General features: G+C 39.2%; 1 protein-coding gene across 3 annotated transcripts in view; it reads right to left on the reverse strand.

Annotated features, from left to right (window-relative positions):
- Window positions 1-14,914: 14,914 nt before the first annotated feature.
- The window catches only part of PPARGC1A (PPARG coactivator 1 alpha), a 368,694-nt gene continuing 356,871 nt past the window's right edge, over window positions 14,915-26,737 (reverse strand). For all 3 annotated transcript variants that reach the window (XM_063401710.1, XM_063401711.1, XM_063401712.1), the window contains 3 exons: window positions 22,152-22,273; window positions 21,646-21,797; window positions 14,915-18,744 (listed from right to left, as the gene is read on the reverse strand). In XM_063401710.1, coding sequence (XP_063257780.1) covers window positions 18,641-18,744; window positions 21,646-21,797; window positions 22,152-22,273 — 378 coding nt within the window. In that variant the 3' untranslated portion in view covers window positions 14,915-18,640. The remainder of the gene's footprint in view (window positions 18,745-21,645; window positions 21,798-22,151; window positions 22,274-26,737) is intronic.

Raw genomic sequence — 26,737 nt, forward strand, 5'->3', positions numbered from 1 at the left:
TATTTTGAGTGTTGGAAGTAAACACTCCTTTAAATGCCACTAAACCCACATTTGCAGGATGTAATTCTGGTGTGATTTACACTATTCAACTCTCATTTAATAGAACAAAGTTACTGTCATGTACACAAGAGCAAAAGTGCAACAACTACTTTATTCCCTAAAAAATCCTCCCTGCAGGGAGATACTTTCATAATAAAGCAAATTGATATGTCCATTTGTGTATGTATCATAGGTGATCTGTTTATCAAGAAATGAAAGAACATTTCCTTCCAATTTCTGTTTTCCTTGTGATTGATATTAATTAGGTTTTCTGCAAAGCACAGCTTATCTTGAACTGAACCCAAAGCACATGAATATGTTTCTGTGCAGGAAGATTTTCTTTTCTTGAAATGAAGAATGGGATGAAGATGCTTATCTGAGATCAAACAGGCTTCAGGTAGAGTTTACATCAGCAGCACTTTGAAATTCTTTGTTAGAGTACAGTTGGTATCAATAAGGAATGAGAATGGTACCCTGGATTGTGACTGCATTTATTAACTTATTTCCAGCAACTAAAAAGGGAAAGCTGTCACGTATCTCCAGTCATAGTCTTTTTTTCCTGAGATGAAAGAGGCAAGTATAGTTCATAATGAAAATTAATGGAATCCCTGAGAAAAAATCACTGTGAAAAATAAAAGCTTGTGAATTTGAGGTCTAATGTTAGTAACAGAGTTGAACAGAAGTTTGCAGTGTGAAGGCTGAGAGTTTACTCCACTGCCCTCTTTGCCTCCTGTCTGCATGCCATGGAGAATTGCTCTATAGGAATGCTCTGACCAGCCAGGGCTCAGGAGATCACCCTGGTTGCACCAATTCAGGTGCTGAATGCCATGCCCATTGCATCCCACTGCCAAGGTACTGTGTCCCATTTCTCAAAGTGGAGCACCACACTAAGACTTTTCTAGTACTTGATAGAGCCTGTTTATACCTAATATTATAGTGGAGTCTTATTCTGAGCCTTATGTTTTAGGAAGGTTCTAGGTACAGACACTAAATCTCTCTTTTCCGTAGTACAAGCCAATATCCTCTGATGGAGTATTATGAAACAGATCCAGTGACTTTATTTAATTCTCTCTTTACACCACATTGATGTAGGCTCTTTTTCCCCTTCAGCTTCCCTCTAATCCCCTGCTTAGTGGTTCTGCAGATTCCTTCACCCCTCACTGAGCTCGTTGTGCTCACACAGCCCACCCAGCTATCACTGTCTTCTTCCCGCGCTCCTGTGCAAGCCCTGGCATTCTCAAATCACCTCTCTGCTAGAGCTTCACCACTCCACCACTGGAAAAACAGTTTGCACTACTCCGTTGTGTACAAGTGCAGCTTATCCCAGTAGTGACATGTTTAAATCCCAGGACAGTTAAACCCTTCAATAGTGTGGTCATGTATGACATGTAACTAGATAGATGTATTACCCAGCAAGCATTTCTCCTGCTCCAGGATTCAGAGAGAAAAGCTTTTGCCAGCTTCCAACACAGCTTTTCTTCTTCGGCATCTTTTTCCCCCCTTCTCTTTTTAGCAGCATCCATTTGTTCCATGTACCAGTATTTTCACCATCACTCTGCCAGTTATGGTAGTTACTAATTTCTTAATAAAAGAGAATAGCTGCAAATTAGGGCTGCCACATGGCTTTTATTACTAGAGAATGAGACTTTTCCTGTCTCTTATTTTTATTGTACTGAAGAAATGCTGAAAAAAGGAAACAATATGTTTTGTGTATTTTTTTTGGTCAGAGTCCCAGAAAGGGCCACTCCACTTTACAGCTGAAAGAAGTGATTTAGTTTCCATGCTAAATCACTCTTCAACTTCTCCTAAGCATAGACAGCCAATTGTGCCTAATCGTGTGTGGTAGTTCAGTGATATGGACTACTGTTCATTGGGGATTGAGCTGCTCATTTTAGTTAGGACCACAAATTGAACTCAAACCAAGGTCCCAAAGAATAAAGCATGTGTTTTATACATTAAGTCATTCCTCCTTTCTTACTTGGCCCGTGAAATGAATCAGGGAAAGATTATTTTCTGGGTAAATTGGTAGTAAAACCCTGATGCAGACAGTTCCACAATTTGATTGCAGCCTGACTTCCACTTATTGAATATCACATCAGGCAGTGGTTCAAGGGTTTCATATGACAGCTTTAAAATCTGCAAAGTTTTCAGAGGTACTTACTGCATTGTGATCAGGTCACAGATCTAAATGTCAGTATTGTATGCCTGATTTGCACATTTCAAAACGATTTAGTAATTTTTTCATTTTATCTGCATGCATGAGGTGATTTGGAATACAGAAACAATTTAGAATCATATTTAGTTTGTAACAGTTCAATTAACGTAAGTGCTGAAACATGCTTCTTTCTTAGTAACTAGTTTAATTGGTTACTATTGCAAGAATAGGTTTTGAAAGAATGCCTAAAAGGCCAGGGGCAAAGTAAAGCCCACTCTGGAGAATCCACATTCCTGCATAGGCATGTGTGAAAAAGAAATAGCAAACAGTCTTTGGGGTCACAGTGTGGTGTACGAATGCCAGTGGGAAAAGGATATGTAGCCTGAGCAAAAAATGGACCTCAGAGCAACTGCTTTTCTTTGACATAGTTACTAGCATAACCTCAGTTCCCTTTGGCTAATTTTATTACTGTTTAATAAGCAAGAATGGTACAGCACAACAAGGTTACAAAATCTTAATGGTTCATTATGTAAATCATATATTTAAACCTTGATCCAAGCAACAAGTACAAAGATAAGGTAAAATAATATAGTAGTGTGATTTATAGGACATTATTGTGTGCCAGTGTCAGGAAGTGTTTGTCCAATTAATTTAAGGAAACATCTGCTTTTCTTTTGAAAGTCTGACTTTTATTTTGCTAGAGCCAGAGACCAATTTTTTTCAAAAAGGATTTGTACTTTGAAGCTTTTTTCCTTAGGTTTAAAAATAAAAAGGACATGACTCTTCAGAGATAGTAAATCACCATGAACATTAATTCTCTTCTGTTACAGATGAATAAGGAAAAAAATTGCATGGATTTTGGCACCTCTATATCACCTCAAAGGAGTGCCTGGGATTTTGGTGAGATTTTAAAACTTTATTTCTTTCACTCACAAATCTGCATCATAGCTCAGTGCAATGAAATAATGAATGTCTATGCTGAATCCTGGGCAGAAGAGAGGACTTGAGGCTGCATTTCTGTATTTCAGACTCTTTCAGCCACAAGCTTTTTGCTGCAGTAATCCAGCCGCAGTTTGCTCAGAGCACTGACTGTGCCCACACTGGTACAAGGAAGAAGTAACATCATTCCTTGCTGAGATACTGGGAAGGAGGAAGAAGAGTAATGTCCTTCTCTACAGGGTGGAGACTCTGCACAGCAAAACTTCTTTTGCTTCTTTATGAATGCTTATTGAGTGCTATTTATTCAGCACACAGAGGACTCATACATATGTTTATTAAATAAATGAGCATGTGTTCTCCACTTTAGGTAATGACAAACACAGCTACTGCCAGGGGCTGGGTTAGGTACATCACAAGAGCAGGTGCCATTACATCTGATTTCACCCATCCAAATTTTGGGTTTCTAAATCAGTCCCTGTCTTTCCTACATAATTAATGAAGAGAAATCATTACCTCAAGCGACAACCATTCCCTCCTAACCACTGCAAAAGCTGATGGGCTATGAGAGTTGGGAAATGGCACAGAAAGTCCCTGACTGGGGACAAGTCTTGGAACCTGACTAGACTAGTTCTTTACAGCTAAGACTAGGTGAACTACAGCCACTGTACAGGCTACACATCCTGGAAGTGTATAGGTTATATACTCTGCAAGTATATAGCCAGTCATTCCTTTCAATGAGGGTTCATCTTGACAAAAAAGGAACCAATATTGTTACCATAATCAAAGTTAGGTATACTCTAGGATTTCAGCTGGTATGTTAATAGATGACAATGATGTAATTTTGTAAAGCTGTGGTATAATAAATGATGCAGGGCAAACTCAAATTTCTACTAAATAAGCTTGGAAAATGAGGATTATGTAGTATGTATCCTTAATTCACTACCAAGACTGATAAATTCAATATATGGGAATTACAGTTTTTTAATTCAAGAAAATTGATTAAGAAACTTTAATGTGAATAGGTATTAGCTAGAGGTTGCATCTTGATGAATTTAACTGAAATAGCAGTAACATAATTTTGGATATTGTTTTAAGGACTATTCCTCTTTTCATTCATTAAAGAAAAATTTGAGCTGATTCTCAAGGAAAAAAAAAACGCTTTTTTTTTTAAAAAAAAAAGTTTTCTTGTAAAAAATTTTTCTTCTGTGGTAAGAGATAGGTTCAAGAAATCTGTTCATAGGCTGCCTTTAGGTGATGGTTTTGACCATGAGACTGAGAGAAGTTTGGCTTCTGGTGACTGGAGCTGCAGGGCTGGGGAGGAGCAGAGATGGGCCCATGGGTCCATCAACAATGAATAAGGAGAGCTTCTTCTTCTCGGGGAGACTTTGCCTAGCTGTCAACACAGATATACCCAAATGCACAAGCTCACACTGAAAACTTTTATCTATTCCATGGTATCAGTTCAGTTCCCAGCTCAAGGCACAAAACAAAGCCAGAAGTCAACTGATGCAGGAGCAGTGACCTAAATTGGACCAGACTGAAAAATCTGTCCATTCTTCAAGAGAAATAACCCCACCTGTTCCATCAGGGGGCTGCATTATGAGATGGGTCAAAAGAAAAGCATTAGATGAGAGCAACAAAGTGCCTGTAAATAAATCTAGGCAAATACCTGATGAATAAGAACCTCTTGTGACCCCAAAGATGGAGATGGATGTCATAGTGGAAACAAAAGGAGAAAGTGAGGAAGAAATGAGCAGAGGGAGCACAGCAGCTTTTCTTAGCCTGTGGTCCAGGAACCTCTCAAGTTACTTTCACCAGAACTCTGGAGGATAGTTAAGGAAAGTAAGTATGCATGTAGTGGGTTACATTTAGTGACAGAGGTGCCCACACCTCCTCTGGAAAATTCTTAGGGGCTGAAAGTTGGCAAAAGCTAAAAAAACTGGTTTTAGCGAATTATGTTCCAGCAGCCTTCTTTCTCACATAGCTGAACCCAAGTTTTGATTGTGCTCCTTTGCCTAATATTTGGCCTTTGTTTTCTTATGTAAATCAGGATGTTTAGTACAAATTAGCATTATTGAAAAACAATTGCCATCCAAATTAAAATTCTGCCTTTCTTTTTACACCAAACCTGCTGGGCTGTTTTAGATAAATCGTGCATAAACTTTGCCATAGTGTTTATGACTATATGGATTCATTTTTTGGCAGAGTAGCCCTGTTTCTCCAATTGCATAATGCCAGTAGCAATTCATGTCTATCAGACCATCCTCAAGGGTCATTTGGGGTTGTTCCTGTGAAAGGTATTAAGCAGCTCCTTCCAGATTTGCTCTCCTTATTCAAGCTGGGAATGTTTTCAGTGTACAGATATATGCACATATATGCACACATATGCATGTGATTATACATACCTACGTGTGTGTGTGTATATTTACATACTGTTAGTATGTGCCACTAGACACTACTAGCTTTATTTTTATTTACTTTATTAGTTGCCTCCATTTATATATCTGCAATTTACCTAGGTATTATTGGACAGGAGCATCGCATAATAAGGAAAGTACAAAGAAATGGAAAGTAAAACAATGTATGACTGCAAAAGGATGCCAAAAAAAAAATCCAGAAGAGGTTTTTAATTTCAGATATCATGCCAAATAGGCTGGCTGGTGATTGTACTTTGCCCCAGAACATAATTGCTATGAAGTTCAATGAGGAGGCAGGAAAAGTCCTTTGTTACATATGCTCTAGGAAAGTATGTTTAAAAAAATTATATAAATTATGTCTTTTCAAAGTAATATGATGAAAACGATAATAGTGTAACTCTGAAGACTTCTGATGAACATTTTATCCTCAAAGAGCACTTAATTCACAAAGGAACATCTCTCTAGCAAAGTAACCCAAAGTCTTGAAAAACAATATGAGCATTTGCAAAGATTTTGTAGTATCACCAGAGAGGACTAAATATGTAGACTGCAAAGCATGAACATCTTTGGAACAAACTTGTCTTTGGGATCTCAGATAAAGCACTTTCCCAGAGCCTGGTTTTTTAGTGATTTCATCAAGGAGGTGATTTCATCAAAAGCTGAAGGAAAGCTAGTGCAATGCCGAAGAGATAAAAACACAAGGAAGAAAATGTAAAGCCATTGAAGAGTGTAGCAGGGGTATCTTCAAATCTTTAAATACTTTTTTCCTTAATAATAGACAATCAGTAGAACTGAGCAATTATCTCCCTTTATAGATCTGAATAAAAAGATTTCTTAAATGGAAGTAGATATATCTTATTAAATAAATAGTATAGTGTCACATACTGTAAATGCAAAGTCAGCCATCACAGAAATGACAACTGCTACTTACCTCTGAAGGGCCATGCTACTAACACCCAAAAATAGACTGGGAATTTTCACTGCTGAGCCTGTATACAACACAGTACAAAACTTAGACTTCAGAGTAAGTGTTATTTAGTGTTAGTGTGGGTGTCCTGGGCACTCCTGCAGGACCCAACCTGCTCTCACCATTTTCTTCAAAGCTGTAGTGATTCAAGGTGACCCAGGAAGGCTGTGGTGAGAACCCACCCGGTGTTGCTACATGTAACGTGAACTATTTCAGTTTGGAGACATTATTGAAAAGTATCAAAGTGTGCTGCAATAAAGAAACAATCAAAAAAATATAAATACATTCTTAAATACAGGAGCTGAAACAAATTCTTAAAATGCCATCACTGTTAACTGAAAGGGTTGAAGGAGAACATTTACTGGTTTATGTCCAGTGACTAGAAATGGCATTTAAGGTATTGCAGCCAGCTATAAATTTAATCACAAAGTGAACATACTAAAATGGGGGGGAAAAATCAACCCCTTTTTCAGTTGTCAGACATGTATAAATGGAGAAAGGGGTTCATAGCACTTTGTTAGCTAAAAGTACCTCTTACCTCTTACCAAGATATGTTCACATATCTTGGACTGGCTGATACACCATCCCAGATTTAAGGAAAGGACAATTCCCTTCATGTTGAAGTAGTCCCTGATCAGACCAGCATCACACCGAGCCTGGGACTTGTTGGATCCTCAGGCCAGTTTCCATTCCTGAGAAGGAGCCAAGGTGGTGTGGAAATGCTTTGGACTCTACAGTCTTGGGGACTAAGGATACCTGCAGAGCAACTTCAATGGATGCCAGTTCAGTGTGAGTGAAAAACAGGCACTGCTGCTTTCCACCTTTTAGCTGGCCATAGGCTCTTTGGGTTAAACTCTGAGAGTCTCATTCTGCCCTTTACTAATAGTTCATAGAGCACACTATCTGTTTCTAAATAACATCTCAAGGAACAATTATTTCTTTTTCAGGCAGCCCTGTATTCAGCCCTGTAACTACAAAGGTATAGAAAACTGGTTTGAAAGGAATGATTAGAAATGCTCAAATTACCACAAGTTAAGCTGGTACTGTGTATTTCCTACCTAGTTTATGAACAATGGTGTGGACACCAGGGAGCTGCCATGGCCACCGAGCCCAAGGCATTCCCTTTGACTCCAGTTATGATGGTTACCCAGTCGGGAAGGCTCTTTGCAATACTCTCAGCCAGAGCAAAAGTGAAATCAGAACTTCTTGCTGGCCTGCAGGACAATTCTTCTGCAACATAAGGATGTAGATACAGTCTATGGCCTTGTTTGGAAAGAAAACTATTATTGCAGTCTATGCAGTCTATGTTTTGTAGGTGACAAATCTCAGATGAGGGGTCTACATGCATATACACATTTTATATATCAGGGCAATGACATGTATATGGGCATATATATAATCCTGCTTATCTGGTATGTATGCAGGCATGTACATATGTTGGGTGAAGAGCAGGCATGAGAGAAGTTTCTGAAGATTAAACACACCTTAAAAGATTAAATGTTAAACAAGTCTTACAGCCCTTGTAAAGGAACCAAAGATCCGTATGATTTTCAGTTTGACCAAAGGAATATTTTCCTTGGCATTACCCAACTTTGTGTGAGCAAAATGGAACAATGAAAATATTGCTCAATGTTTTTCTCTGCACACAAGAAATAAATAGTTCCAAGGACCAGATACTGCCCTTGGCAGTATAATATAATAAAGACAGATATAACCAGGAGAGAGAGAGAAAACATGTTCTGTTCCTGCAAGAGCCACTTTAACAGGACTTGTCAATACACTTTTCCACATTCAGAGGTGCTTGAATTTACCTTTCTGTGCTGAATATTACCTTTCTGTGGCAAAGGACAAACTCTAGCACTGAACATACTCCTGCTGCACTGTCCTCATTCTCATCAAAAGATATGACTGATTCCTCTAGCTACTCCACTAACCAGCATAATAACAGATGTATTTCCACGCTCTCCATTACTCTGCATCTTTCAAAGCAATTCAGGTTATTGCCTTGACCAGTTAAACCCAACTTTTTTCTCTATCTTAAGCGTTTTGGAGTGCTGAAAATACTAATTTGTCTTGTAGAACTGTCCCATGCACACTATGGCAGAGGAAAAAACTCAACCCTAAATCTAAATAAGAATAATGAAATCCCTTAATTAACATTACTATTAGAGAATAAGAATAGCATCTGTGTGTTAGATACAATAAACACAAAAAAGTCAGAAGCATCTCCAGTCTTGTATTAAGATGTAAATCATCTATTTATTACTTTGTGTATAAATGTTCCATTGCTATTTGCACAATGATTAAGAGTAGTTTTCAGAAAATAAATCTTTTTCTTAATAGTGCAAAGAATGAGAAGGATGGAGAATAAATGGGAGTTTAAGGGGATGCTAAAGTTCTCCCACGAGCTTGGATGAGATTTATGTGCAATGTGAATAAAAAATGTATAGGACAGCACAGGATTCACTTTGTTGTTGGTTCCTATTCCATTTGTCTAGTCTAACTGTATTTTTTGCCTCCCAGAAATAGAGTGAGTCTGGCATTGTTGAGCAAGTGAGGGAATAAACTGCCAGTCAGCAGCTATTTGAGGCAGCTTAACCTCATCCAATCTCATCAGACCCAACATTGTGCAGCAAGACCAGTGCCATGAGAGTAAAAGCATAAATGCTACCTGCAATCTGCTTCTGCTAGGAAAAGGCACTCTAGGAGTCTCACTACAGAGCACTTTTTATTGCTATATGTCCTCCATTTTTAAATGAGCATGTAATTTCTTCAATTATTTATCAGCTTCCATACAATATCAACAGCTTAGTAACAGGACAGACAAGAGTCGGTGGGATTGTGATATATGTCTGATAAGGCTCTTCATGCAGCCTCAGAGCTGTGAGGCTTCAAGCTTGATGTCCATTCTCTATCTACTCTCATTAAGGTTTCCACATAAACCTCTACAGTTGCCAAGTTGCAAAAATGCAAAGGTCCAAATCTGAAACTACTGACACCGTATTTGTTAGATGAACAATATCTGGGGGCTAGAAAATAACACCAGTACTATTGAGCCATTATAGTGGAGGATTCCACTGGGGCTTTTTTCCCCTCATTTCCTGAGAGGATTGAGACTCAGGTGCTTCTGTTTGCTGCCTGTGCTGTTTCCTCCTGGCCCCCATTCTCCAGTATTGGTTAACATATTACCATGTTAACCCACTTAAGCAAAATTTGGTGGCAGGGTAGAAGCCTTCAGCACAGAGCAATCTAGCACACCACATTTTATTTCAGAAATCAAGGGAAGAGGCAGAGGCAGAAACACTCTCCTTTATTGCTGCCACAGAGCCACCTCAGATTATTACAGATCAGAGGATCTGCACAGGATAGTGCTGCAGTGAATGAGCCTGCATATGATTTACCTCTCAAGGAACTACCTGTGAAAGAAAAATCCTACTTTTTAGCCACAGAATTATTCCAGCTGTTGACTGGCATAGAACTGGGCATAGAACAGCCATTCCATGGTGTCCACCATGTTTGTATGGCCACCCTCCCACCAGGGTGCTGGCACACTCCACCAGGCCCCTGGAAACCACAAGTGCCTCATGGTTGCCTGGTGCTCCATGAAAACAAAGGTGCCACGGGCTGCTGCAGCTAGCTTTGCCATGTTGTTGTGGCACAGAGATGCAAACCCAGGACTTTCTGTCTTCTCCAGAGCAGGAAAAGGACTATTGCCTACCAAACCCCATGTTAGCCTAACCCTAACCTTAACCCTAACCTAAGCCTCCAGCACCTCCAATTTCCACAGCTTAGCTGACAAGCTTGATCAGCAGGGTCTTAGTATCACACCTGGACAGTCAAATTACAAATTACTGATACCAGGAAGGACTAGATGTCACTGCTCTGCCAGTGGTGCTGCCAGCTGTGGCCCTAAGAACCCTGGGACATCTGTGGACAAGCACTTCTTGTTTTTCCTGACAGCAGGAGCTGAGAACTAGATCTTTTCCCCTTAGGGTACAGAAGAGCTGTGGCTCTAGGTTTTAGAACAGTACTTCTGAATGCTCATCTTCCATAGATCACATGAAGTACCATATATGGCAAAACTTTGATTCCCTGCTCAGCCTTCCTGAGTCAGACAGGTACAAACACAGGCAGGGATGCTCACCCCACACAGCAAGTGACCTCCTCACCTTGCAGGGAGGAACTGCACCCCAGCTTCCCACCAAGAGGTTGGGCAGATGTCAGCAAACAATCCCACTCACACAGTCTGCACACAGTGGGAGCCAAGCTCCTCCCAGAGTTGCCAGCATGTTGTCACAGGACAACTCTGAAGTTGAGGCTGGAGATTCCTGAAGAGGCCATCACACTGTTTTCATCCAAAATGTCAGCATTGCAGAAGAGCAATGGCAGCACCTCAGCAATGCACTGATGTTTTGCACCCTCTGGCACACAAGGTATGTAAATAAATGGGTTTCTGTCTAAATTCCATTGTGTGTAGATTTGTACCAAAGAATTGTTGTGATGTGCATCATTATGTCTCATTATGTGATTGCAAGCAACCTTTTGTATAGCAGACACAATCCACATAACATGCTGTGTGACCAGTTTACAAAGCAGGGCTCCTTCAGAAGGGCGAGTAATTAATCATTATTCAGCAACAGCACTCACCACTCCATACTTGCTGGCAGGAGTGTATAACCCAGGGCATGCTTAGCTATGACAATAAATTATTCATGCAATAGAAAACTAGTTAGCTGTGGTGCTGTTCCAGTAAATGGTTAAAACAAGAAAGCACCATTAGTTTTCAACTGTGGGGCTGATTTTTTTTTTTTAATAAATTCACTGCCAACACAAGCATAGGCCTGAGTTGCAAATGTAGTACGAAAGAATTAGTATAAGCACGAATGTGTGTTTTTCATAATGCCAAAGTCAATAATCTGAGGATGAGAAGATCTCTTGAAGGTATAGTGCAGTAACTTTATGGCTGTAATAATTTTATTACATTATCAAGTACTAATTTAATAGAGAATGAAACACAGATTGTCAAAAATAAACTGCAGCAAATATTTTATTTGCTGAAAAGTCCTACGAGAAATTTGCATATTCTGCTCTTTAGGACATGTTTTACTTCATACTTAGCTTTGGCTTTCATTTATATTACACTTGGCAGACAATCTATCATGACGCAAATAAGGCATATGAGATTATTTACATTTGATCATTGTCCACTATTTACACAAGCCAGGGTTAATGCAAAAGGCTGATGAGGGTTAGAGTTTAATCACTGATTTTGGAGAGGCTGGAATAGTACCTATTTTCTCTTCAGTTGCCTGCTCTCAGGGCAGTTCAGTTCCTCTCTACTAGCAAATAGCAGAAGAAAAGTCAGTATACAAGCACAAATCTTTCTATCATCTTGTACTTCCATCATGCATGCCTACCAAAGATACATTTCATCTCAGATCTCACTGTTTACCAAACCTGTCAGTATAATTTTTTCAACTAAGCCCATATGTAATTTTTTTTAAAAAAATATTTCCCTTTATGTGAGAGTATTTTTCTCCCCATTAATTCCATTTGAATTAGGAAGAGCTTAATTCAGGAGGTCCAGTCACATCATAAGGATTATAGAATTTTTATAACAGAGAATCAGAAATGCCTTTGCAAAACTATTATTCCAAAAGACTGTTGAAAGGAAGCTGCTATAATTCAAAGGAATCTCAAAAGCTAAACATGTTTTGAGGAATATGTTTCCAGCTACAGAATAAATATTTGTAACTTCACCAAAATTTGTCACTGAAAAAAACAACCTTTCACTTCGCTTTGGGTTCACAGAGTGCTAAGATTTTGGGTTGAGGTTGTTTGACAATAAAAGCATTCTTTGAGGAATGAACACCAATCAAGTGCAACATTTAAGATTTATACATGTATTCCAGCTGGTTTCCATAATTGTTTTGCACAGACACCAGCCGTTCAGCAGAGCACATCACATAGCGAAGGATGAGTTGGCTTTCTCTTTTTCCCAGCAGAGAAGTGTAAGCACAGTGACAGGAAGCAGAGGACATACTCACTCCCTCTCATGGAGGATTTCATTTTCTTCTTTGCTGAGAAGACTAGGCTCCTTTGCCCTGAAGTATTAACAAATATACCAGCTCCCAATGAAGACAGGCTGCCCTATATCTATCAATAGAATCTATATAGAATCTTTTCCCTTAGGGATTAATTCAACTTTTGATTCAATCTTTCTGAGCTTTAAATTATGATGTTACAAACCTCCAAGGAACTACTGTACTATTTGTGACCTTCTTTATTACTTTCTGCTGTTTGATAAAGTAGAGAAAATTGATTTATAGATTAGTTTGCTTGTGAACATTGAATATCAATGGTAAGAATGTGATTCGCTGAAAAGCAGAAGTTGGCATTAGTTAAGGTTTAATATAGCAGTTTATTAATTAATGGTGAAGGACAATAGAATAACTGCACATTAATCTTCAATGAGATTCTGGAAGTGCAATGTGAAATAATAGCAATGAAGGCATCTTGCAAGGGTTGGATTTAAAGTTTTCAAAACATTTTCCACAAAGAATAATTTTGTCCATCACTTCCACTTCTCTCCCCTAAACCTCTCTCTCTTCCCCTTAAGATCTTATAGCCGTTTTTGTGTTTTCTCTAAGCAATAAAGGTTAAAGGTGGTAGGAGAGGCAGTCTTCCAAATGGAGCCTAAAATTAAGTGTTGGTTTCTGTATTTGGAATCTTAGGCCCCAATCCAGGAGTCTATTTTTATTCAAAGCAGCCGAGCACTTGACTTCAATGGATCTAAAAACACTCATGCTTAAGTGCTTTGCTGAATCAGGACAGACTTAAGCACAAATGTAAATGCTGTGCTGAATTGGGGCTCTAAATATGTGGCTTGATTTTTAAAAGTGCTGAGAGACAGCAGGTCTAATTGAAGTTGATGGGAGCTGCGAGATGCTCAGCATTTCTGAAAATCAGGCCACTCATTGAGGTGCCTGAATCTGATTTCAGGTGCTCAGCTTGCAGTATTCACCATGGGGAAAAATGGTGACCCAGGATAGCAGGCAATGGAAAGCCCTGATTTTACACAAGAAACCTTAATAATGTAAAAGGAGGAGATGGGAGACAATAGTTTCCTGGAAATTTAATGTGGAGTGCTTTTTTGGCAAGCGTCGAAACTGCTATGCAAAAATATGAAATGAATAAACAAATGAAATTAGACAGCCTAGTAACTGGAGAAATATTGGGCTAAATTCATGCCTTGTGGAACAGCAGCAAGACTGATGAAATACATCAGGAACGATTTGGCCTAGTACGTTTTGAGCATTAATTTGATCAGGAGCAGTGAGTCAACAACACAAATTCCGCAGAGTGAGGAACCTCACTCTACCACCCTTATGAGAGCCAAGCAGAACAGTTTGGATTAGTAAATGGTAAAAATGCAAAAGTGAAACATTTTTGCAAGTTATGGAGCATAAATTAAACAGCAGTGTTAGGAACAGAGGTGAGGTGGAGTCAGGTTGTTTTGAGAAAAGCAAAGTGAATTCAGTAGTCCTTTCCTAAAGAGCACAGGCAGGCTGTCCAGCAGTGCCCTGTGCTGCTCCTCAGCTCTCAGCTGGGTCCCTGCTGAGGTGACATCCGAAGAGCAGACTCGGTCCCACGGTGCTGTGAACCCCACAGAAGACTGTGTCACAGCAGCACAGGCCTGCAGCCCTCCAATGGCCACCTTTGAGTGAACCCTGGGCAAACCAAACAGAAGCAATTCTCACCCTATTTCTGAGCGTGTAAAGGAGAGGGGTGTGAACACCCTCTGCCATCCCTGTTGTCTGCCCAGTGGCTGTGCTGCTGTGGAATACCATATGCTGCACACAGTATCATCCTCAAAGGGGTCAGGAAAGCCATCCTTTCCAGCCACCTACCTGTCTGGTCTTCCTGATCTGTCTGCTGAGACAGAACGACTCTCATGACAGGCTTACTCCCAGTGCAGTTGTTTATCATTTCAGGATGGAAGATACCAACCATCTTGCACTTCTGAATCACTACTGCCTGCACTGGGATCCCGCGTGGCCAGATAGAAAAGTCCTGACATTCCCCACCCCCTTCTAACTAAAACAACTTAAGCAACGCTTAAACTCCACCAAGAATTTTTTTGAAGTTTTCTTACATGGTTTATGGCATGGCTCTTCAACAGACTTGGGTACTCATGGCAGAAAGGCACACAGAACCTTTCTACCATTAAATATATTAAACCTGGTGATGCTGTGCCCTGTACAAAGTGCAATAATGCAGGCATGTTCTGGCTGATAATCTGAAATACAACCACTAGAAAGAATAACAGAAAACCCATTGCACAACCAATTGTGGGGGAAAAAACCTGTCACTTGTAATAAAAATGAGAAACAGAAATGGATTTGAAACATTCGTTTCCCTTTATTGTCTCAGTGAGGCTGATGTGTACTGCACATTAAAAAAAAGAAAAAAATCACAGGAACTTTCATACAATGAATTAAACCACAAAAGTACATGTAGAATTGGCAGGTGGAAAACAGCCCAGCTAGGGCTTAACTACTATCTCACTTCCCCTTTTCAGCATAGTCCAACCTACAACTTTACATGTTCACCTACTGTACAAGTCTTACAGTAGCTCCATCAGGTCAGTGGTTAACATTATTGAAAATATCTGTCACATAGGTACAAATTTAGAATCACCACATGATATTACATGGCTATTCTAGGTAATTTATAGATCAGATCTTATACTACAGTGATTGAAGTTCTCATTACAGCCATTTAAAAGGACACATAATTATTACCTACTGTAGGCTTACATCTAAAGGGATGAGAAGGAGGTGTGGTTTTGTGTTTGTTGGTTTTTTTTTCAACTGACCCAAGTATTATTACCCCAGAGGCACAAACTTTCCTCTCAGTGCTGCTCTTGGTGATGGCAGCCCAACTGCTTTTCAGAGTGGTTTAGCACAGATATTTTTCTTCAACATGAGGCTCCCTCTGTTTGGATTAGTATTTAGATCCTTTTCCATTCTGTAGGAATTACTCAGTTACAGATCTAGGAAAGACCACAGTTCCTAAGTACCAGTTCTGTTACCTGTATTGCAGATGTGGTACTTACCACAGCATGAAAGCAACAGTACAATCTTCATATAAAAGACACACAGAGCTATGCTGCAATTTACCTCTGGTGACAGTGTGGTGCACGTGCTAATTTAAAATGTTCTTGGGAAAGAAAAAAAGAAAAGCAAACACCAAGTTTATATTTTGATGGATTTCCTACTACAGTGTCTATGGAAGATCCAAATAGCTTTATTCAGCAGTCCTAGCTCTATTAATTTCATATGTAATTTGCAAATCCACAGAGGAAAGCCATCTTCAAGATGAGAATGTTTGCCAGGCCAGTGAAAAAAAAAATTGACTCATGTCATTATGCCTGCTCGGTGAAAAATAAATAATGCCCCCACACAAGCCCCACACCAATTTATTAATGTCAGCAATCTAGGGCAAAAGAGAACATTTTAAAATTTAATCACAGAAATGTAAAGGCAAAATAGGTATGCATCTGGTCCTTGAACACATAATATGATATACTAAATATTGATTTCTTAAAAATAATTTATTGCTTTTAATATTTTTCTTTACAACAGAAGATACTCAAAATCCAGAAAGGAAAATTGTAAACTTTTAGTTTGGCATTCACACAAAGTTAAAATACCTGCATTTTTAACCTACAGAGCAACAACAAGAATTATGCAGAGTAAAGGATGTTACATTTGTAACACAGAACCTCCAGAAAAGTTCCTTTTTTTTTCTTTTGTTTTGTTTTGTTTTATTGCTATCTATCTACTGAGAAATAAGAAGCCAAAAAATCAAGCAAGCATCCAACAGGACAGACAGTGGAATCTCTCAGAACACAATATGCTGGTGATAAAATGAATGCAGCCATCAAAATCAACTGCACTGGTATGGGGGTAGAATCAGTTTTCTAAGATTTGGAGTGAGAAGGTAGATTAAATAGTTAGATGTGCCATACCTTTAAGAGGAGTCATGAATGCCAAAGAGTAATAGAATAACAAATCTATACATTCACAAGCAAATTCCAAACTTTGCTGATTCAGTAGAGAATCTGAGTTCAGATGAAATTCTGATGCTCAGAATAGCAGTAGTTTATACTCTTGTGGTTTTTTCTTTCCTGAAATTTCTATTTAATTTAACAGAAGCAATGTCATCAGCAACAATGTCATGGGCACATTTGAGGCCATGCTAGTGCATAGTAAAAAAAAGGAAAAAACCCCAAACCAACCCACTTCTTCTGCAAAAGTGGAATTTCCAAACAAAGCACTTGCTTACTCCAAACTGACAACCATCATGCATCCTAGGTATAAAATTTCCACTGGCCTTTTTATTCTTTTAGTCATCTCATAATTTATAATAAATAGGATAATTATAACTGATAAATATGTCTCTTTAGTAAACAAAGGAATGAAGGATTGGTATTTATACAGGATGCATAACTGTAAAAAATATAGATAAATACCATCATTAAACTCTGCCAATGAAAAGATTACTGGCTTCAAGAACAGTGTTTAGACACAGAATTACTGTAAAAATCATACTGTACTTAGTACCTCAGCATATTTTTATCAAACTAAAATCACAAAAATTAAAACAAAATAGCATTTTAAAAAGATTTTTGACCTCTAGTTCCAAAACTACTGTTGATACATAAAATAAAAACATTTCTTAATGATTACCCATTTGAGAGACTTCACATAAAATTATGATATTTTCTAGAAAAATTTAGATGAGAAAATTTCATTCCCCTAACAAATTCAGTGTATAAAACTGCAAAAGAAAATCAAGCAATGAGAAAAATGTGGAAAAATACTGCAGAAGGTGGTTAATATATTTTGGGCTAGGATAATTCTTGACAAAATTCTTATATAAGCTCACCAAAGAAGGGATGAATGTGTATAATGCATTTTTGCACTCAGACACACACGCACACATATGCACACTCACACCCTCACCCACACGCTTTTCTCTTTTTTTTTACAATCAAATATATATAAGCCTAAGTTCAGCTTTCTACATATGTTAGTGTACAATAATTGCTTCACCTCATATAATTACATTTGAGTATTCTTGATTAAGAAAAATTCAGCAGTTTTTGAAAAGAAGGCTGCATTTACAGTGCATAGCTGTAACAAAAAAAAACATCGTCATACAGTATGTACATAAATAAAAATACTCCATTTAACATTTGTAAATACTCAACTACTTTAGAGAATGTAGCAAATAAACTATCTGTGCACACACCCAGATAGTTATATCCAACTCTCATTAATAATGTAACACCACGTCCGCTCATTAGAATAAATCGCTGAACAAGCTGCACATTTGACCATTAACAAGGCTTTGAAAATTCTGCTGTGGAAGATCAATGTTGTAGACATTTACATGGGTGTCAGAATTAAAAGATGAAACTTCAAAATGTTAGGGAAGCTTGAGCCTTTTAATTTTCTTTTCTGCAAAAACAAAAACCCACAAAAAACCCCAAAAAACAAACCAACCAAAAAAAGAACAATCTTAAAACAAAGCTAAGACAGATTGCAGGCTTCCGGGACCTGTGGTTTCTCCTGGATTGTCATATTATCACTGTGTTGTGAGAAGAAGCTTCTTTAAAAAAAAAAAAAAATGCAGTGTCTGATCCCCAGACATCAGCAGCCATAGTTCTCACACTGGGGTTCTTTGTTTCTGTTTGTTTTTGTTCTTTTTTGTTAAAATGCAATATGTACAGATTTTTCAGTTCACTGTTGTACGTGTATCTCTGTGGAACTGCTGCCACGTCGCGTGATTTGCATTGAACTCGCAAGGAACGCCCGGCTCCCCCGCCACCGCTCCCCCGCAAAAGCGGCTGACACCCATGGACATGCGTGTGCTTACTGGACAGCAACCTGCCCCTCCACTCCTTGAGCAGCTGTGTTCATGTAAACCATGGTTTTGAACAGAGTGTAAAGTAGGAGAAATTCCTAAGTACGACTTGTTGGTTGTCCGTTATTGAAGGACGTGATGTCCGTGAGGTATTCGCCATCCCTCTGCTTTCCGCGGATGACACACTTGTTACCTGCGCAGGCTCCGCTGTGCCTCTTTGAGTAAACTATCAAAATCCATGGAGTCATACTTGCTTTTAGTGGAAGCAGGATCAAAATCATCTGAGTTTGAATCTGAAACCCAAAGTATGCAAGTTTAAGTAAGAGGCAAAAACTACGTATTTTCTCTGTATATCGGCACAAACAAGGCACTGAAGAAACAATCCACTTATGACCACAACTTTATGGGATGATAAAAGCACAGAAATGACCATAACGGAAGCTTTAGGCATTCCTGGTAAGAAGCAACACTTAACAAAAGCAGTACACATCATCAGCAGTGGGGAAGAATCATTAATTGCATATACATTTAGAGCAGGTTAACTCAAAACAGTTTCCTCAAGGATTTCAGCACCAAGACACTTGTGTATAGGTCTCAAAGTAGTCCAGATAATCTTGACAGGTGCCTTAACCAAAACTCCACCTTTGCCTTGCAACTGGTGTTTCATGACATGTCCGAGACTTGATTCTCCTGGGAAAGGTTCTGAAGAAAGCCAGTGCAGCCTGTGAGAAGCACACAGAGGAAACAGCTGCCTCTCACTGCCTTGCCTTGGGGTCTTGTAGAAATCTCTACACCTGCCAGAATCTCTGGTTTTGTTTCAATTCATCTTTTTGGGTTTGCTTGTTTAGAGTGTGAGCAATTCTGGGCAGGGCCTCTGCATGGCTACATGAGCAGTCTCAGGTAGGCTCCTCAGCTTTCTGCATCAGCTGTGGTAAGCCACAGCAGCGACAACAGCCCAGCCCCTGCGGCCTGGGATAGCTGTTCCAGCTCTGTCGGTTGCTCAGACACGTCAGGATGTCAGTCTGTTCCCAGCACAGAGGAGGGGTTGTATGTGTGTGGCCACACAGCTCCAGTACAATTATTGACATGGCTGCAAGCAATGAATTACGAATTTCCTTTTGGAGTCAACCCTGGTTAACACTGACTCTCACCAGTTCCTGTATCCTTTATGAGAGTGCCCTTTTCTTGCCATTTCTTGTGTTGAATTAATCAGAACTCCCCATCTACCACTATAAGACACACTGAGCATTAAATGTTCATTACAAGTCCTGTTAAGACAATATCTTCTCACAGAGGAGAGGTGTTAAACTTCTGACTACTATTTTCAAGTGTTTTCTTTCTTCTGTACTCAACCCAAAGCTGATTAATTCTCTCTGTCCTGGTACCAGCTCATGAATTTTAAAGTTCATCCTGCCTTTTCCTTATGTTGCTCTATCAGATACTCTGCAAAATACAGGGAATGCAGTCTGAAGTACAGAAGCTCAAGCTGTCAGCAGGACAAAGTGAAAACAGTCTGCTCACAGATACTCTGGGAGTCCCACTCACAATGGATAGAGTTGACAGAGAATACTCCCAGTGATGAATAACGTTCAAGAGGGTTCCCTTCAGACAACTTATTTTAAACCCCAGATTTTCTGAGATACAGAGATGACCTTGGCTTCCATTGCTGAAGATAAGTCAAATCAAGGCAAGACTTCAATCTGGTTTTACTGTTCTTATCAGCCTACATTTCAACAAATGCCTTGCTACCTTTTATATTTTCTACATCAACCCTGTATCTCTTCAGCAGTCAATTGCCTTTTCTTAGCTTTACATTATCTGTTTAGCCACTGAAGTGAATTATAGCATATTCATTGTGAACAATGCGTATCATCTTTATAATTTATTTTGAAAAGACTTCAATTGGTTAGAAAAAATATATCTGTATTCACTTCCTGCATCGTACAAAGCCGAGGGCAGCACATACAAGATTTCATTAGCACTGTGTTACAGGGTTATGAGAGATTTTAATGACTGTGGTCATTTATTCATAAAAAAATCCACAATATCTGATTAATATAGATCCAACAGCAAAATGTGCCTTGCTATGTTATTCAGAAAAGAGTATTTTCCATGCCTTTAGTCTATTTATACAGGTATTAGGAAAGGTTTAAAATTTAATGAATACTTTACATTTTAAAAGGCAATTAAATAAGAGGTAAGTTTATCATATATTGTAATATTACAGAGGCTGTTTTGGTAGTCTGCATAGTCTCTTTACGCATATACTTAACATCAGTATTCCCGCTGTAAGACTTTGAACATCTCCAAAAACCCTTGCAAGGGGAAGCACCACACCCTGACTCAGAGCATAGGACAGAACCACACATTTTTGCCCAGGCAAGACTCAGACAGACCCAGGTGTGTTGTGACAGCCAGCATGCACACTTGGGACTGGAGTTATCACAGCATACTGGGGGCTGGAGACTGGTATGCATAAAGACCCACATCATTGTAACTGCAAACACCAACTGCAAACAAAGCCATTTGCTAAGGTGTCCACAGCCTCTTACATCGCAACTGGAAGGCCCTGCAAGGAGACACTTTCATACATAGATGCTTATCCACACTTTTAGAATCACCAGTTGAGATCAGTGGCTTTTGCCACATTAAGGGTCAGATTTGGCCATAAGCTCTTCTAGCTTTCAATTTGAGCAACTTTCAACTTGAGCAATGAATTGTGTTTAATGAGTGCCCCTGGCAAATTCTGCGATCTACAACAGAACTCATGTCAAAGTAAGAATTATAATGAAGTATTTGGGTTGAGGCATGTATTTTGTCCTCTGATTACCACTCATATACATAAGTGAGGTATTGGAATCGCACAGTTACAGCAGTAAACACTAAAGCATGTGGGAGGTTTCTGCGTTGCTATCTTTTCAACTTAGAAATGTATTATTGAATACTGGGCACTTACTTTTGATAATGATGGAAATGGGCTTTAAAAGAATTCACAGTTTGGCATATTTGAAAGAACCCAGCTCAGATTAGTAGACTTTCAAACTTCCTACCGCAAGCGAAAACCACTTTCTTCACCACCCCTCCAATCATTTAGATGGTATCAGCAGTAAACAAAAAAAGAAGCAAACCCCAACTTCTTGTGAGTTACAAGATTCCAGTTATGTACTTTAATTCACATAGAGCAGAATACCTACCTAGGTCTGCATAGTTAGACTTGCAAAACTGCTTGCGTCCACAGAAGTACAGCTCAAAATCAGGTTCATTTGACCTGCGTAAAGTGTATCCATTTTCAAGAGCAGCGAAGGCGTCACAAGTATAGCGGTAGGTGATGAAACCATAGCTGTCTCTGCCATTGGAAAATACAGTTGTGAACAAAAGCTGAGCAGAGTTAACACACGTTAGTGTAACCCCTTCCTGAAAGCAAGAACTTGCTGGAGACCCAGCAGTGGAAATGCCAGAAGTACTGCACCCATTTATCAGCATGATTGTCCTGTCATGCGGCTAAATACTTATTTCTGGGACAGGAAATTTCAACTAGCAAGATTAATAAATAAGGATGAAAGAAAATAAGTAAGGTTTTGAACTCAGCATGTCATCTGTCACAGGACTTATACTGGTAACTCCCATATCAGTAATCTTACTGCCATAATTTTTTACATATGGCAGCTGTCAAAGAAGAAGTAATCTCAAAAGTTCCTACCCATCATCCTGCAAATTTACTGTGCAGTCCTCAATTTCACCAAAAACTTCAAACCGGTCCCTCAGTTCTGTTCGGGTTGTGTCAGGTCTGATTTTACCCAGATAAATCACACGATGTTCTTCCTGTTGATAAAGAGCAACGGGGAAGGCATTTTTTTAACAAATGTGTAATAGAGATGAACCTATACATGCATGCAAATACACACACAGATGTGCAGAGGGTGCATAATTATAGAAACAGTCTTTTGTGAAAGACCTACTGCATCTTGCAAGCACATGAAATAGTTCCCTCCTGGAAAGCATCTAAGGTATTTAAGTGACTCTACATTTGTCAGGTGGTGTGCTCCTAAAGGGTTCACCGATGGCTGTCACTGTTCTGTACACTGACAGAGGCTTCCCTTAGTATCCTACTGCACTTTCTTCCCTCTCACCCTTTCTACCACTTCCCCTCCAGGACTGCAAACTCTTCCAAACTAGAAACTCCCTTTCTCTTGCCATGTATACAATACTGAGCAAAACTTATCTTAGTTGCAGAGTAGCATGAAGTAACACAATAAATGCATAAGAATACCACAGACAAAACATATTACAAGCGTAATATTATAAGCTCATATGACTCAATATCTGATTCATTTTGCAATCCTGTTCCATCATAATCCACACCTTAAAACAGAAGGAAAACTGTTTAAGGTGGTCATCCCAGCCAACAAGTACCACACAGTCCTAGCTCATTCCCTGCTCGCTGGTAGGATGGGAAGAAAATCAGAAAAAGGTGAAATTCCTGTATTAAGATTAGCTTAAAAATTAAATAGGGTAAGACATAACAATAGTAATAATTATAATGACAGTGACTGTAATGAAAAGGGGAGAGAGAGGAATAAAACCCAAGAGAAACAAGTGCTGCACACCACAGCTGCTCAGCACCCGCTGACCAACAGCCAGCCTGTCCCCGAGCAGTGGTCTGCCTCTCCCAGCCAACTCCCTCTCGTTTATTTACTGGGCATGATGCCACATGGTATGGAATATCCATTTGGCCACCTCAGGTCAGCTGTCCTGGCCATGCTCCCTCCAAGCATCTTGTGCACCTGCTCCCTGGCAGAGCATGGGAAACTGGAAAGTCCTTCATTTAGAGTAAGTACTACTTAACAACAATTAAAACATCAGTGTCTTATCAACATTAATACTAAATCCAAAACACTGTCCTGTACCAGCTACTAAGAAAATTAACTCTGTTAGCAGAAATCAGGACTAGGTCCAAAAGATGTCTTTTAGTAAAATAAATTATTCGAAATTAATGGAATTAAAATACAAAAGTATTAAAATATTAAATTATAATTAATAAATTATTTCATTAAAATATATCATTCCGAGAAAAACAACCTGACTGAAGTCCCTAGGCTAGGGTCCCCTCTGCATGTTCCTTCAACGTTTGGAACAAAGCATCAGATACTTTTATAACAATCAGGGTTGTAACATTCTTTTCTTAGTGCAAACGCTCAGCAGAATGAGGGAAGGAGTAGAAAACCCTTTAAGAGTCACTGCATGAATTTCAGGATAAACACTTTTCTGAGAGCAGAGCGATTTAGTGAGCTGCTGGAAAAGGAAATTGAAAAAGGAGATCTTTAAAACACTGACCTTAAGGTATCCAGGGCAAAGAAGCACCCACTATACTATACATGGCTTGGGTGCTCAGCCTTCCTGTCTCTGATTGCCTCTGGCCTGGCACTACTGGCCCTACTACTCATCCCTTACACACCCACACAGTAGTCCCATAAATTGAACCACCACTACATTCTCAGCTGGCGTAAACCTGTCAGTCACTGGAGCAATGTCAGTCTAAACCATCAACTCTGGCACCTGAGACTTGTGCAGAATTTAGGTGTCGAATGCCGAAGGACCTACACTGACTGCTGAGAATTCATGACTATCGTAACCTGGAGGTGCCTAAAGGCTAATGGCACCTCAACTGTGCAACGCAAAAGGCACTAGGGACCTAAATATAGACTTGCATTCCTGCTCAGAAACATTCTAGCCTGAAGAGACAGGTAGTTTATAGTGTTACAATTCAGATATAGCACAAAATGTATCTTTTCCATGAGTCCCCACAGAGGCATAAAACACTAGTCATTCTTGGATCATGGACAACACAATTGACATCAGACCAAAACACAAGTAAAGCCACAAATTATATTGATGTTGCTTCTTTACTTGCTTGAGTATTCATCTGAGATAAAGAGACCATCAGAACTCTTAGTTAGGGGTGCTGAAAATCCTGTTTTCCTGTTCCCAGGAGAGCACTTCACTCTCAGGAACTATTTAACGCAAAATAAATAAACAATTCCTGCAGCAGGAAGCCAACAGTAAAATATCTATCTCCCAACAGAAACTCCTTCTTACTAGCACATTCAGTAAACTATTTTCGCTGACTCTTTTCCTGGCCTCACAAATCTCAGGGGCTCAGATCCAGTTAATCTAAGCTCCTGAGAAATGAAAGTTTAGAACTTCAGAAAACAGAGATAAAAGAATCAAACATTCCTACCCAAAAGCCCTACCCACTAAGGAATGGCACAAAAATTACCCATGTCCTTTACAGGTCCCTGGTCAGCCCAATGGAGTCCTTGGTTGCTCTACCGAAGCATGTATCAGCTCTCCCTAATCAGGGTGATCAGGTAAGGATCTCATTTAGATACTTCAAACTGCTGCCTCTTGATTATGTAAGGAACCAAGGTGAGCGCCTTTGAAGTCCTCTGTAAACATGCTGGGACAGACATATCCACTTTTAAATGTTACACCTTCCAAAATGCAGGGTCCAAAAGCTGCCCTTGTTCTCTGCCACAGCAGTGCAGTTTGGAGAAGCTAGCATGGCTAAAAGAAGGACTTGTGATCATGGGTGGCCATATATTTATGGCACAAGGGTACTTTCCAGACAGCTGCTGCTTTTTATCTCTGTCTCTGCTGTATCCCAGTCCACAGCCCTGACCTTCCTGACACAGGAGTTTGGGTAGGGCTTCTGTGAAGCAGTGACTGGAGAGTGCAAGCTACAGAAATCTGCATTTCTTCCATTTTCCCCATTCTAATTCTGCTTACTTTCACTATGGTTGGGTGCCATAAACTTCAAAACCAGGAAAATCTGCATATGCACAGTAATTACTTTTTCAGACTGTTTTACCAAATCAAGGATTTAACCGCACTGAAACACTTGATAAGAAACAATTCCACTGATACTTGCTATTGAACCTAAATGACTGACCAGATGGAGCAGAACATAACACAGCAGACTGCCTAATATACTTTAGCTGAGATAATACATCTCAACTGAAAAAAACATAATGTTTCACTCACTGACATGGAGATTGTTATATTACAATGTGATGGAAATATCTATTGCGCACTCTTCCATAAGTCTGTCTGCATGCCTGTGCAATTTTTCCTTCTTCTATTCCTCTAATAACCTTTCTATCTCTAATATCCCTTTAAGACAACTGTAATAAACCAAAACTGAACAATTAAAAAAAAAGCCTGTTAAAGTACCATTAAGGGAATAAGTTAAACCTGCAAAATTAAGGAAATTCAAATTTAAAGCTGAAATGCACCATATGTCCTCCAGTGTGCACATATGAGGAGATGGGTTCACGTAGTTTTTTAAGCAGAGTGCTACAATGGAATAAGATACTGGAGAACACAGGATTCACACAGCATTCTCTTTGCCTTGGTTAACTTCGCCTTATTTAAAGCAACTATGAATATTAATATTCACAGAGATGCCTTTCTTTTACTCCCATGAATAATATGAGCTATAGAAGCCTAACAAAACTGCAACACACCTCTAAATGTTAAAGACCTTTTTTTGATAGTAAGTTACATGTCTAAGTCTATATGGGCATATTAAGTAAGATGTTTACTGCAGTTTTAGAAGATATGGTAGATGACTTGGAAACCTAGAGAAGGGCAGAGAAAAGCTTTTGTTTTCAATTTCGTATGGGCAGAGGGAACCTACAAGAATCTCCAGAAGTTACTTGTTTATATTTCCCTCCCAAAAGGGTACGATTTATTTTGCATCATAAGCGTTAACTGTGGCTCCTTGCTCTGCCAGGATAGAAAAAACAAAGAATAGTCCAGCCAACTCCCTCAGGCCTAACATGTCTGTCTTCTTTCATAAACTTGCTTGTTCTTCATCGCAGTAAAAATATTTGAATAGGAAGATGTGGCAGAAAATCTTGGACTGATAAGCTGTATTTTAACTCTCAAATGAAAATACTAAGGAATTTGAATAACAAAATATGAGAAAACAAGACTGGGATATACCTTACACATCAATAAAGGGACCACTCATCCTCTAAATATTGACTGATGCTAAGGATCTTTTTGTCTTGAAAAGGACTCCTCCAAAACATTTTTTTTTGTGCTTCCTTATCCCTAAGTCTTTATTTCATAATTATTTAACTAAACACAGACAAGTAGATGTACTAGTTTTCCCTTGGGTTTTTTTGCTTCTCCCCCAACAGTTGTTAGCTCTGCCTGCCCATGGTGCTGCTAAGCAAGGCCCCTGGGAACTGACAGCAGTCACTCCAGAGGTGCTGCTGTTCC

Source organism: Prinia subflava, chromosome 7 (assembly GCF_021018805.1).
Source record: "Prinia subflava isolate CZ2003 ecotype Zambia chromosome 7, Cam_Psub_1.2, whole genome shotgun sequence".
NCBI lineage: Eukaryota > Metazoa > Chordata > Aves > Passeriformes > Cisticolidae > Prinia > Prinia subflava.